The sequence below is a fragment of the Alligator mississippiensis genome, chromosome 1 (assembly GCF_030867095.1).
Source record: "Alligator mississippiensis isolate rAllMis1 chromosome 1, rAllMis1, whole genome shotgun sequence".
Lineage (NCBI taxonomy): Eukaryota > Metazoa > Chordata > Crocodylia > Alligatoridae > Alligator > Alligator mississippiensis.
In genome coordinates, this window is record NC_081824.1 from 355,761,910 (window position 1) to 355,776,734 (window position 14,825).

The 14,825-nt window shown below is 41.6% G+C and overlaps 1 protein-coding gene across 3 annotated transcripts in view; it reads right to left on the bottom strand.

The window, feature by feature from the left end:
- The window catches only part of MYO16 (myosin XVI), a 662,110-nt gene that overhangs the window by 318,460 nt on the left and 328,825 nt on the right, over positions 1 to 14,825 (bottom strand). For all 3 annotated transcript variants that reach the window (XM_059721092.1, XM_059721091.1, XM_059721093.1), the window contains 2 exons: positions 10,062 to 10,172; positions 4,083 to 4,148 (listed from right to left, as the gene is read on the bottom strand). In XM_059721092.1, coding sequence (XP_059577075.1) covers positions 4,083 to 4,148; positions 10,062 to 10,172 — 177 coding nt within the window. The remainder of the gene's footprint in view (positions 1 to 4,082; positions 4,149 to 10,061; positions 10,173 to 14,825) is intronic.

The following is a 14,825-nucleotide window of genomic DNA, read 5'->3' on the forward strand; positions in this document are numbered from 1 at the left end:
ACTACAAACTGACAGTGGCACTAAAACAAAGCTTTGTAATGTGCTTTATATCAGTTCAGAATAAAAAGTTTCTCATAAAGTGATTTATTCATGTTTGAAAATCTATTAGTTATAGCTGTGGGAGCGACTTTAGAGTCTGTTTTTAAAAGAGAAGGCTGTAAATAATGAGAAGAAATTAAAAAAGAAGCAATTTTTAAATGCTGCATTTATTGAATGAAGTGTGTGTTTAATTATTTCATTATGTCATCAATGATTTTAAGAAATACTATCATGCTCATCATTTCTTTCTATTCCTTCACTGAAAGTTAGCGAACTGGAAACCTGGAAAAAAGAAAAAACCCTGGTTCATCATCTTGTGCATAATGTCAGCCTACACAGTGATATACAAGTGTATGCAATTTATTTTGATTATGTTAATACGCAGCTCATCTATTACTGATGAGTTTTGTCAGAATAGAAGATAAGGAGATGAAATCCATTAGAACATTTTTGTAAACCACCAAGCCATCAGAACTTGCCACTAAAAATTTAACAGTAATATTAATGGGAAAATATTTACTTGACATTCCAGTTAAAAAGACACCCACATTTCTTGAATACATTGACCACGCAAACTTTAAATTAATTACTTCATTATGGCTTCTTGCAGACACTAAAAAACGTGCTTTACCAGAAGAAGTAGCACCTTACTCCAACCCAGTTCTGCAGCATCTCTATAGATTGGGCACTTCATCAGGGCTTTTTGCTGTTTTTATCTAGAACTGAGTCAATGAGTTTTTAGACAAAAGTGCCAAAAAGCCCCACTAAAGCACCCAATATATACAGTCATTAGGTGATCCACATTCAACTAGCATGATGCCTCTTCTGGGCATGCACTGGGCTCGGTGCAGGATCGCATCAAGTTTAAAGTATAGCACCTTTTCTTGTTAATGTCTGCAAGGAGCCTATATTATTACTGTGGTAATACTTAAAAGACCCCAGTTAGAGATTAAGGCCTCATCCTACTACAGGGAAGTACAAACCTGTACAAAAAAGGAAGTCACAACCTAAGTTGTTACTCACCTCAAGCTCACATATCATTTCAAACAGCTGCAATTTACAATTTCCTAACTATGAGTCTGAGCACAATAGAGTTTCAAGGAACATTATATGCAAATTATTATGGGTTTGTACAATGTCTAATACAATGGGACATTAATCTCAGTATAATAATAATAATAGCACAAGGAACAGCAAAATTCAGTGCTTCAGACTAACCACTGTTTCTAAGGCTGGGCACAGACATTCAAAAAGTCATAGCCTGAACTGATTCAATCTTTACAGGTTAGTCTAACCTGCCTAGGTTGAACCAATTTGGACTGAGGAACTGTGGACTGAGGAAGTGCAGGCACATGCCTGCAGTTGCTCAGGCCAGGAGCCATGGGGAGCTAGCATGTGCCCTTGACTACAGGGAAATTGTGCTGGGGGTCATGGCCAGCCCAGGCAGTAGTCTTGACTGAACTGGCTAGAGTGGGGATTAATTCCCCCCTTCCTATCCTACCAGCATGGACCCGAGACAGGTCTGCTGGGGGCTCCCCCCTCACTGTTGCAGTGGCAGGCCGGCATGGTCTCCCGAGGCAGATGGGGCAGGGAGGAGGGGTTATTCCCTCCTCTTCCCCCACTGCCCCTGGGGGACTGCAGCCAGGTGAGCCCACCCCAACCACTGCCACCACCGCCGCTCGCTTCCTGCTTGGGGCAAGTGGTGGAATAAATCCCCTCTGCCAGATGCTGGAAGGAGACAAATAACTTCTGCTCCTCCCCCTGCCTAAGGGGTTCTTCCGGCTGGCATCTGCCTGAACTCCTGCCCAGCTGCTGCAGCAGCGAGGGGGCAGGGCCTTCAATGAGAACAGCAGCCCCTGTCATAGTGTCTGGGAATGTAAGCCCCTTCCCAGTGGGGGGGCCCAGCTGCAGGGGGGACAGAGCTGTGGCAGACTGTACATGGCAGCACTGGGTCTTGGAGACAGAGCCCCACACAGTGCTGCCACCATCACTGTGGTATGCAGCAGCTTTCCCCACCCTGCAGCAAGCATGGCCCTGCTTCCAGGAAGGGGCTCGCACTTGGGGAAACAGTGACAGGGGCTACTGCCCCTGTAATGGTCACTCCCCACTTGCTGCTTCAGCAGCCAGGCAGAGGCAGGGCCAGAGGCTGGCTGGCAGGGCCCCTTAGGCAGGGAGCAGGGAGCAGCAGGCAGGGAGTGGGATTATTCTCCCCTCTGCTCCCAGGGCACTGAAGCGGGGTCTGCCTGCCCTGACTGCCACCACCATTCAGTCTGTGCCCAGGGCAGGCAGCAGAATAAGCTGCCTCCACCGGATGCCAGAGGGAGGGGGGCAGGAGGGGTCTTATTCTTCCACTTGCCTCAGGCACAGAGTGAGTGGTAGCAGCGACGACCAGGGGGTGTAGACCATATCACATTGCTCTGGGTCAGAGGGGGGAATAACTCTGCTCCCTGCCCCCTACCTAAGGGGCCCCGCCAGCCAGCATCTAACCCTGCCCCTGTCTGGCCATTGGACCAGTGAGGGGGGAGAGACTGTAACGGGGGCAGCAGCCCTTATCACGATTTCCCTGAGCATGAGCCCCTTCCTGGCATTAGGGCTGTGCTGCGAGGTGAGGAAAGCTGCTGCAGACTGTGGCAGCGATGGTGGTGGCAGCAGCAGTGCTTTGCGGGGCTCTGGCCCACTCTGAGCCACGCTGCTGCTATGCACAGTCCACTGCAACTCTGTCAGCCTCATAGCAGGCCCCCCACACTGGGAAGGGGCTTACACTCCCCAACGCTATGACAGGTACTGCTGCCCCCATCAAGGGCTCTGCTCCCTTGGTACTGCAGTGGCTGGTGGGGGTGTGCTGCAGATGCTGGCTGGCAGGGCCCCTTTGGCAGAGGGGCAGGGATGGGGGATATTCCCTCTCCCTTTGGCATCCGGCAGAGGGGACTTATTCCACCACTTGCTCCAAGCAGGAAGTGAGTGGTGGTGGTGGTGGCAGTCCAGGTGGGCAGACCCAGCTGTGGTCCCCAGCTTAGGTGGGGTAGATGTAGGAATACCAGCCTACCACTGCAGCAGCGTGGGGGGAATGTCTGGCAGACCCAGCTCAGATCCCTGACAGGGTGGGTGGAATTAAACCTCTCTTTGGCCAGACTCCTGTCCCTGACTGTCCCTGATCCAGCTGGGGAACAGAGGGGTGGGGCTAGCCCTGCTCCACTAAAGCCGAGAGCCAAGTCCAGAGAGCATGCCGGGATCCTGGTTAACTTAAACCAGGAAGGAGTCTGGGACAGACATTGCATAAACTGGTTTGAGCTCAATCAGTTAAATCTGATACTACATTCATCCAGGTTTATCTCAACTTGGTTTTGGCCATTTTGAAACTGGTTTATGTGCACTGAATGTCTGTTCTGTTACAGGTTTAAACCAGTTTCTGATCACTTAAACAGGTTGATGTGTACTGTCTGTCCCTAGCCTAAATGTCTGGGCCAGGCTGAAACAAATTCCAGATAATGCAAGGTTATCTTATCCACACACAGCAACAAAGTGTATTTAACTAGTACCTGTGTTTAGATACTGAAGTAATAGAAACGTTGAAAATAAGTAATCTGAAGCTGATAAAATAAGATTAGTGAGAAATAGACTGCCCAGTCCCAATCAAACTGTCACTTTTAGTTATCTTTTTTTTGGTACACAAATAATCTATGAATGCAGTGTTCTCTTGTTGTTTTCTCCAGGCTGACTGATATTTTTTTTTACCAGCAGTGCTTAACAAGAACAAAATATATTATGGGAAGCACTTTAAAACAAAACAAAAATGCCTGGAGGAGCTGTTCAGAAGGATAGCTGCTGCGCAGTGATTGAGACACAGTGACAAGAACAGTGGTGCCTTGGGCCATATTAAGATATTGCTGCTAACATATTCAATTCAGATGCTGCCACTATAGAAAGAGCATAGGTGCTATTTCTTATTTATTTAGCTGTAATGAACTGAGTGAACGTGCTGTAGGGATAAAAATGTACTGGAGTAGATCTAGATAAAAACAGTTTTACAAGAGAATTCTTACCATAGTGGAATAAATTGGGAGTTCTTTAAAAGGGTTAACAAGCAGCAGTATATCTCCAATGTATGTCTGGAAAAAAAAGATACAATTGATTTATTATGTGATAAATGAATTCCTTCAGGAAGTTAATGATTTTCTTTCAGAAAAGACTTTTAGCCAAAGCATCTAAAATCAAACAAGCAACATACTAAATATAGATCTGTAACTCCACAATTTAGAAGCTTTTAAATTCCTGCCTTTAGGAACCAAGATTATTACCGCGTGCATCTACACATCACCCTATGTCGCTATAGTGACGCGCTACCTCACAGGACGATGCACTATGGCAACATAGTGATCATGTAAGTCTACATGCGACTGGCAGCTACTTCACTGTAGTGGCATGCTCCCCTGTTTTAACATACTGCTACGAAGAAGTAGTGGCTAAAACTAACACTGCACCATGTGTACAGCACAGTAACAATGTCACCATAGGGTGACAGGTAGATACTCCCACTAAGTCTGATAGTATTAACTGCATCTGTTATAATAAAATTGACTGCTTGCTCCATAATTAAAATTGTTTAATAATCATAGGATCATAGAAAAGTAGGGCAGAAGGAACTTCCGTAGGTTGTCTGGTCCAGCCCTCTGCCGGAAGCAGGATCAGCCCTATCTGAACCACTCCAAGCAAATCCTGTCAACCCTATTACTAAAACTACACAAACAACCCTGTCACAAAGCCACAAAGCATAGCAACCTAACCTGACATAGGTAAAGTGAGGGAACAATGATGGCCCATGCACTGCTACTGCAAGGGTTCTTAAAATACACTTGAGAGACCCAAGGAAGAGGGCCAAGATCCTACTAAAGAGGAAGGCAAAAACCTTCATAGTCTTTTAGTCCAGGCATGTGCACTGGCACACCCCAGTCGAAATCCCTACTCTTGGCTGCAGGGAACAGCTAATGTTTCTGAGGAAAGCAAATAAATCCACAAAACAAAACAAAACAACTCTCCTCCCCACCCAAATATGTAGCAACAGGAGGGGGAAAAATCCTTCCTGTGACAACCAGAAAAGCCTAGAGGCAAAGAAATACTAACAGTATAGCACAGACATTGCTACTTCTAGATCAACCCTAATCAATGCTTATCCAAACTCTTCTTGAACATCTCCAGTGTTGGAGATTCCACACCTTCCCTAGATGACCTATTTCACTGCCTTACTGTTTTATCAGTGAAGTTTTTTACCTGATATTCAACTAAACTTTCTTTGAGGCAACTTCAACCATTGGTCTGCATCCTGCTCTTTGCAGCTAGAAAGAAAAGGCAACTCTCCCACATCTTTATGCAGCCCTTCATATACTTAGACTGCTATCATGTCTCTTCCATCAACTGAATATTCCTATTTCCTTCAACCTCTCCTCCTATGACTTGCCTTTTAATAACTTTATCATTTTTTTCTCCTGTCTCTGGACCCTCTCTGACTTCTCCATGTCCTTTTAAAAATGTGGAGCCCAAAAAAATGTATACTTAGCCTAACCAGTGATGAGTAGAGAGACATTATTACCTCTCATATCTTGTGCCTAATGCTCCTATTCATGCAGCACAAAACAGCATTAACTTTTTTGTGTCTGCATCACACCGAAGACTCTTATTGAGTGAGTTTGTGATGGACCAAGACTCTTCAGCCATTTTTACATGTGCTCCCAACACAGCACCAGGCACTTTTAATTAGCAAGCAGTGCTAATTAAAAGCACTCGGCGCTGCATTGGAAACACATGCATCAGCAGTGCAGCATGCCTCTGCAGTGAAAAAATGGTGTCAGTGCACTTTGAACTGAAGGACATTGAATGTGTTTTAGTACAAAGCACACTGCTGCCATTTTCTCAGTGCAGAGGTGTGCTGCGCCACTGATATATGTGATGCGGCAGCCTGCCAGAGCACATCAATTTACATGCTCCAGCAGACTCGATTAATCGAGTCTGCTTCTACACGCTGGATTTCCAGTGCATCTGAGCAGGCTCCTCACATGTGTGTAAATACCGTTTGATTCTTTTCCTAGTGCTTCCATTCACTTAGGTGTCACCTATCTTATATGTATGTTTTTGATTATTCTTCCCAAGGTGAAGCACTTTGCTTCTGCTAGTATTGAACTTCACCCTACTGACTCTAGCCCAACTTTCCAAACTGCCAGGGTCCTTCTTAATTGCACTCCTGTCCACCTGTGTGTTTGCAATCCTTCCTTTTTCCATGTCAACTGCAAGAAGCAATCTATTTCAATATTGCATACAAATAATTTTAAAAATGTTGAACAGCACAGAGCCTAGGACAGACCCTTTTGAGACTCCACTTGAAACCTCCTGCCATTCGTACATGGATACATTTATAATTACTTTTTGCTTCTAACTTTTGAGCCAGTTGTCTATCCACCTTATAGAAGTTTTGTCTAGCCCACATTTCTCCAGTTTGCTTTTGAGAAGGTCATGTGGGACTTTGTCAAAAACCTTGCTAAAATCCAGATACATTATAAATGCAGCATTCCCTTCTTCCACCCAATTAGTTATCTTGTCAAAGAAGGAGATTAAGTTTGTTTGGCACAATTTGTTCATAGTAAATGAATATGAGCTGGCTGTTCATGATCAGCCTTCCCTTCTCTAGCTGCTGGCCAATGGAGCTCATTAGGATATTTTCCAGTAAATTCCTGTGTATAATTCCAGCGTATAAGTCCCCAGGTCCCCGTTTTTGGCTTTTAAAAAGAGGGGCACTATGTTGGCCATTTTCTAGTCCTCTGGTACCTTGCCCATCTCCCACGACTTATTAAATATTATTGGGAAGGGTTCTGAGATCTCCTCTGATACTCCCTTCAGTACCCTGGGATGAAGTTCATCAGGACCTGCTGACTTGAATTAATTCAGACCCATCAAAAGCCCTCTGTTTCTTTTATCTCATTCATTAGCTTGCCCCCTTCTTTATCCAAATGATCTGTATTAGCGGTCTCGTTGCACCCTGATTTTTTTGTGAAGCTGAGCGAAGTAGTTATTGCCTTCTCTGCCTTCTTTGCACCTTCTGCTTTGCTATGCTTATTTACTAGTGCAACAGCGCATGTACAGCTTCCTTTGTCTTTCTTTTCTGGCCTTTATTGAACTCACTCTTGTCAGTGGCATTAGCAAATTGAGCAGGTGTCCAGGGCAAACCCTGCAGGAGAGCGGGAGGTGGGGCACATGGTTCAAGAACGGGAGGTGCGGGGGGCACAGAGCACAGGATCTGAGAGCAGGGGGAGGGTGGGTCCTGGCAGGCATGGTTCTGAGAGCAAAGATGAATGGGATGCTCTGAGGAACCTGGAAAGATGCAGGTGATACTAGGCCACCTTTCCCACCAATCCAAAAAAACAAGTCTTTCACCTAGCAAAGATAGGCCGCAACAGAGAATACAGACTGTTGACTTCTCCCAGTTCCTATAATGGTAACTGATTTTCAGCCTTAATCATAAATGGGGACCACTAAATAGTAGTTTCTAAAAATGATAACAAACACAACTACTGGTTAGCCAACTGACACATACAATATTCCCCCTTCAGCTAATTTTAAAACTGTGCAGTTCAGAAAGATAAAAGAAAGAATTAAACAACTGTTTGGTGGTAACTGTTACTCTAAAACTAGAATAGATGATAACAGGCCTTATACTGAAATCAAAGTTTTATAAAACTAATCCCATATGGTGCTCTGCCAAGCAAGTTATGATTGAACTAAAAGAAATACTTGATGAAGAAAAAGTAATGGCTCATATTTCTTTCAAATACTAGAAGTCACAAAATGGGAACTTTTGTTATTGTCTTTGCGTTGTAACAGAAACACACATTGCACTTTCCTAATATGTTCCTTCTTAACTATTTCAGGTATATTTCAGTTTTATTTTAAAATATTCTGGTCAGACACTGACCTATTTAAAAATTTTTCACAAAGCAACACAAATAAAAAACCAATGAAAGCCCACAATACAAAACAGAAACTTAATGAACTGAAAAAAGAAATGAACAAACAAGTCTATAGAAGAATTTTCCTGTACTGTCAGTGTGTGTTCTCTATCTGTGGGTTGAAAGGAGCAGTTAAAATGCCTTAACTATTTTGTAAAAATGTTCACATATAATTAATAGTTTCAGTTAACTGTCCTATTTAGGAATATATTTCCACAGTTTTATTTTTGGGGGGGGGAAGGGGGAGTTCTGTTTGTTCAGTTTTCATAATTATTTAGATCTCCCCAAATCAAAAAATCATCAACAATATGTTAAATCTTGGTCCCATTTTTCTAATACATAACTGAACTTCCATGAAATAACCCTAATGACAAGTGTTGCCTAAGGCTAACTTATACCAAGTCCACTGATCTTCCCACATGAACACAGACAGTCATCTGATCATAAAAGGCAATCAGGCTGGTCAGGCATGACTTGCTTTGGTGAATCATGCTGACTGCTCCTAATTACCTTCTTTTTCTCCTAGTGCTTAGGAATGGATTCCTTGAGGACCATGATTTTTCTGGGGACTGAGGTGAGGCTGACTGGTCTGTAATGCCCTTGATCCTTCTTCTTCCCTTTCTTAAAGATGGGCCTATATTTGCCCTTTTCCAATTGTCCAGCACCTCTCCCAGTTGCCAAGCGTGTTCAAAGATAATGGCCAGCAGCTCTGCAATCACATAGGCTAACTCCCTTAGCCTTACCCTCAGATGCATTGCATCTGGCCTCATGGACTTACATACATCCTGATTTTCTAAATAGGAACTATTCCACCCTGCAAGGGGAAATGTGCTGTTTCCTTCATTTTTCTCCTTAAAAAGAGAACATCCATGTTCTTCTGCATTTCCATGGTGAACAGAAAACCCGGACCCTGTTGATAAGGATACTACTGCCTTCAAGTTCATCAGTGTATTCTTATACAAGAAACAAATTAGGTATTCAAGAAGATAACAAATAGGACCCTAAGATTTTTTTTAGGTTCAGTCTTTGATAGCCATATTTCAAGAAAAAAATCAAATGCTTGTCCCTGATTTTCACTGCTGCTTAGCACCTACAGCTTCCACTGATGTGAGAGAAAAGGAAATACACCATAAAAGCATGAGTACAGTCATAATCTTACCATCCTGCATTTTTTAACAGTAAAGGAGTTCTCAGCACCTATGACTAACTTCTGTATTAATTTCTAATGCATTTACAGCAGGATGTGGTGTGTGACATTCCAGATCCCTGTATTTTTCTGGCCTAAGAACATTTTTGATTTATTAGATTAAAAACAGAATTAAATGTTTCACATTTACATGCAAATTACCCAATCAGCTGTTCAATAAGCTAGAAAAGGGGAAGTAGCTACAAAGAGGGATGCCAAAAATGTGCATATGCAGATTTTACTACCTAAACCTGATTGGATTTTCCTTTTTAATATGCCAAGAACCTCAAAAATCTGCAGCATATAAATATTCTTGTAATTACTTTACTCAATATACAAGTCATTAACATAATCACATCAAGATAATGATTTGTGTAAGTGATAGGAAAAGATAATGGGGAATCAAGTCCTTCATACTGGTTCCTGAGGGTTTTTTTAAACTCAAACCTTTATTAAATCCCCAGGAATAATACACTTACATACAGAATATGTAAAAATTATATAAATAATAACTGTATTTGGAAAGATTAAGAGAAAAGGGTACAAATGCTTCATTGCATTTTGCCAGCACACCTTCTCAAGTAAATGAACATGCAGACTTACACAGGCACACACATTATATCCTTTATTCATTTCAGACTTTAGACTTCCAAATACGTGTAAATAACAGAAGATTTTTACATACATGTTCCTCATCCATTTTACTTGCAAATGTAAGTGTCTGGTAATTATGCTTGGATTACTAATAGACCAATCCTATTTTCATTAATTGCTCTTCACAGAAAGTTGGCTGTAGGTAAATGAATAAAAATGCTATCATAAGCAGTTTCAAAGCCACTCACATATATTTGATTATTATTGAAACGCTTCTGAATCTCATAGAGCAGGCTGCTGTCTGTTAGCTCACTCAGAGTAGCCAGGTCATCATTTGGTGCTGGAGGCATTAACTTGACCTGCAAAATATAAATACTACTTTCAAATAATCTGACTTCATATCCACTCACCCTACATTATAATGTCCTTCTTACATTACACATCCAAGTGAATAAATACATAGCAATTACAGAAATAGCTACAGTGCAGTAGGAAACCAGGAAGTTCTTTGCCCCCCACCCCCACCATAAATAACTACCAATTCATAATTAACACAAAAAAGTAAAATAGAAATTAAGCAGTACATTTTGCATACACAGAACTGTATATGAGTGCCATTTGCAAGTTCAAATCCTGCCAAGATTCCCAGTTCAAGTGGAGCACTCCTGCTCTCCTCATTAACCTCTTCTTCTGATGACCATCAAGAGTTCAATAGTTAAAGCAAACCACACATAGCCGCCAGAAGCATACCTAGCCAGTTCTGTGCCCTGTAGCTCGAGGTTCACTACTGCTAAGGTGGAGGAAAAGGGGAGGGAAAAAATATGTCACTTTTCTTTGCCAACAATTTTCAGCAGCAAAAAAGAGATGACATCTTCCTTTCCCCAGCCAAAACAGCAGGAAACCTCTGGTCTCTTACCCTACTCCATGCAACATTGCTGCTAGAGTCAGAATCAACACCACAGCAGGGAAGGTGCAGGATTAGTAGTGGGGAGCATAGGGGATAAGGCACCCCTCAGCTCCATTCCATCCCCCTTTAGCCAGCTTTTGAGGCTTGTGCCCTGATCACTCATCCACTCCTGTTGGCTGCCATTAAACTGAGCTCTTATGACTGCAGTTTCATTCTCGTCAGTATATAGAAGTTAATGTGTGATTGCATTTCACTGCTAAATAAGACAGGAATTCAGGGAAGGTAAGAATTAAGTTGTCAGTGGGCACAGAAGATGCTCAATTTCTGAGTCAAAACAGCATCCTGTATTTAGTACCTTGCAAATATAGGAAAGGATAAAATACAAGTCCTGAAGTGCTCACATTCTAAATAGCATAAAACCAAAAGCTGTCAAAACAAGGAGAAACTGACTTAAATATAGCAGAGGTCAGCTGTAAGAGATGATTTAAAACTAAGAAAAATATTAATACTCTGTGCAGTGAAGCTTATGAAACTCATGCTTCATGCAGAGGCTGCAGCCATGTCTGTCAGTTACCTGGATTAGTCTTTGTGTATGCAAACAGGAAGGATAAAAGTAATTTGAAAGAAGTATGGTTAAAAAAAAGGACATGAAAAAATTTGCATTTTAAATTACATATAAAATGGTATTCACAATGTTATTTCATTAATAACTGATGAATGGGATTAGTGGAGGATATTGGTGTGCTGACCTCCTACTGTTTAAGTCAATAGTTGGGTTTTTTTCCATTGACTTACAAAGGTTCAGGATTTCCTTGTTACACCATACACCGAGAGTCGCACAAACGTTATTCAGTATGTGTTAGCTCAAGTTTAGAGCAGTCACACTTCAGGCCAGCAGGGGCTGGGAGGACTGAAAGGTAAGAATCACACTACCTTCCCATTTTGGGCATCCCCCTGCCCACACCTCAGGGTCCCCCCTCCCTCACTTACTTGTGTCTGTCTGTGCTGCTGTCCCAGAGCAGGCAGGGAAGGGTTAAACTGCTCTACCACTGCCACACCACTGCTCTTCTCCAGGCTGCACCCACCCAGAGACCAGCAGCAGCAGCTGGGCAGCTGCAACACGCCAGGGCAACAGCAACTTCCAGCTGCCTCCATGCTGTCAGCACAATGGGACAGCTGTGGCAGCAATGTATGTTTTTTCCATCACACTCCTCAAGCTTGCGCTCGGGGCAGCTGCCTTGGTTACCCTACCTTCGTTATGCTCTGCCTCTCTCATTCCCATTCTGCTGATACAGACACTGACATACAAATATTAGTTATGTCTTTGTATGCAAAGGGTTTTGAGATTTTTTCCAGTGAAAAACACACTGAATTATATATACAGAAAAACAACAATATCACAGTTTTAATTTTAGGCAAGGATAGCCAGTTACCTTTTAAACAACAGAATGAATAGAATATGGTTTTATAATTTCTCAGTCTTGAATCTTTCGAACAAACAGTATTCTTGCCAAAACCTTCCCCCCAGCCAACAAGAAAACAGAATGTTTCTTAACACATGTGTTGTTCTGTCTGTCTTAACCTTCACTTCTGTGCTAAGCAAAATGAAACAAAAAATAGGAAAACAAAACCCACTATTCCATTGTGAAATGAGAAACCACCAAATCCTGTTGAGCTTCATTGTATAAATATTTCATCAGCCTTCTCAAAAGATCTCTCTTGGTGCAAAACAATGGAAGGTGCAAAGTTTTAGCTATCCTCTAGTCTACAGAGAATCAAACCATTTAAGGATTGTATCACATTTTTTTTTAGAATTTTACACTTCATTTCTCCTTAAATGTTCTCACAGATGTAAGATTCTTGCTAAAGATGACAGCGCTCAGCATCAGCACAATAAAAGGGGCGAGAGTTCTTTTTAACACTGGATTCATCAACAAAAGTTTTTTCCATTTCTTTCTTTATGCCAAGTCTTTTTACTTGATTGATTCAGAGCATGCCACTTAAAAGCATTTTCTTTATTCTTCCTACTTTGACTATCATACTACACAATCACATACAGTATATGCAAGTAACCCAGAATGAATTACTTTATTTAGTTCTTGGTCAATTCCACAATCAACCTATTTTTGTCTTCAATAAAGTCCAGTTCCCTTCCTAATGAATAATGAACGCCTAGTTTAATCATGCACTTCACAGAAACCATAAGGGAGAGAAAAAATTATTCTGATAAATGTTAATTAGGAAGTATTAAAGGTCAAAAGGAAATAGGTACTGGGGATAATTTCATTCCAAACGAATTTTTTTTCATTTCCTAAGATGAAATGCCTAACATAAAAGTACAAACAAATTAAAAGTATTGATACGCAGCAGGCTGCCATTGTACTATACAAAGGCAGTCATGATTCTTCTAGAATGAGTCTGTATTAATTTACAACGGAAAATCTCATGTTTCCAAGATTACTTTTGAGCAGATTTCATAATAAAAAGAAATTCCCATGATGGACAAATTTAATTTAGGTTAGACTTCTGTGTGCAAAGACATGTACCATCACAGAATAGCTCTGGAAAGAGCTTTTCTGTGGCTCCTGCTCCAGTGTGAGTGTTTACACCATTTTATGGTAGACATCACAATTACAACCTGGCCAGAAGACTTCATTACTGTAGTTTCAGTAGTCAACAACTCTCTAGAGAATGATTAGGACCAACTAACCTTTATCACTTAATAATTTTCTCTTTCTTCTGCTAAAGTCAACTGTATGTAGACAATAACATTTCAAAATTAAATATTGTATGAATGACAAAAGAGGGTTTTCTCTACCCTCCTGTTTTCTCCACAGAATTGTGCCTCTTTTTTTAAAAGATCTAGAAACAAGCAATACATGGGGGTTTTTTTAAATATTTTAAAATCCATGTAAAAACATGACCATGTCTCCACCAATTCTCTCAGGATTCCCTGGAACAGTGGTTCACAATCTTTTTAGATTCCAGACACCCCTCACTACACTCAAAGCACCCTTCAGAAAATGTAGCACTTAGTTTTCACTCGTTTTTTGCTTTTTTGATTGCAGGGAAAATAATAGAGCAATCCTGTTGTTGCAAAGAACTCAGAAAGAGTGCAAGAAGTCAGAATGTCTTTAGACTGTGGATTTCTGTTTCAAGCCTCTGGATTTATATTTTGAATCATTCACTTGCACACATAACAGTTTTAACACTGACTGGCACCCTGAAATACTCTTAAAGGATCTGACTGCACCCCAGATGTTTGTTTCTTGGTGGTGATCCAAGGCTAAGCCCTGAGGCCACATAGACAACATATCACGTGTGTATAACGGCTCAAATTCTATCAGCAGTATTTCAACAGTCTTCATTTTAACCTAAAAGAGCAAGTACAGATTAGTCTAACTGCAGACAATTATTAGGTAGTATTCTTTTGGCTCTTCATCTGTAGCAAAGCTGTCAAACTAAAAGAAAGCAAAGAGAATGTAAGGCTCACTCATATTACAATAGTCATTCATTAAATAGATAATTTGAACACATCAAATGAAGACAGTTTCCATGATTTTTTGTCATTATTGCCATTTTAATAGTTTGTTTGGATTTTCAGTAAAAAGTTAGACACAGGGGCTAGGGACAGACATTACACATAAACCAGTTAAAGTGAAATTGGTTTAAACCTGTAACAGAACAGAGATTCAGTGCACATAAAACAGTTTAAAAATGGCTGAAACCAGTTTGAGATAAACCTGGTTGAATGTAGTATCAGACTTAACTGATTTAGCTCAAACTGGTTTATGTAATGTCTGTCCCAGAACCCTTCCTGGTTTAACTTAAACCAGAATCCCCCAGCATCCTGGCATGTTCTCTGCTCCAGCAAAGCAAGGCTGGCCCTGCCCTAGCAAGGCTGGCCTCGTCCCTTTGCTTCCCAGCTGGAGTAGGGACAGGCAAGGGTGGAGGTCTGCCCAGACAGGAATTTAATTCCCCTCTTCCTGTCCCTCCAGCAAGGACCTGAGCCAGGTCTACCAGGTGCTCCCCCATCACTACTGCAGTGGAAGCTCAGCATGGCCCAAGGCAAAGGGGGCAGGGAGGAAACATTATTCTTTCATCT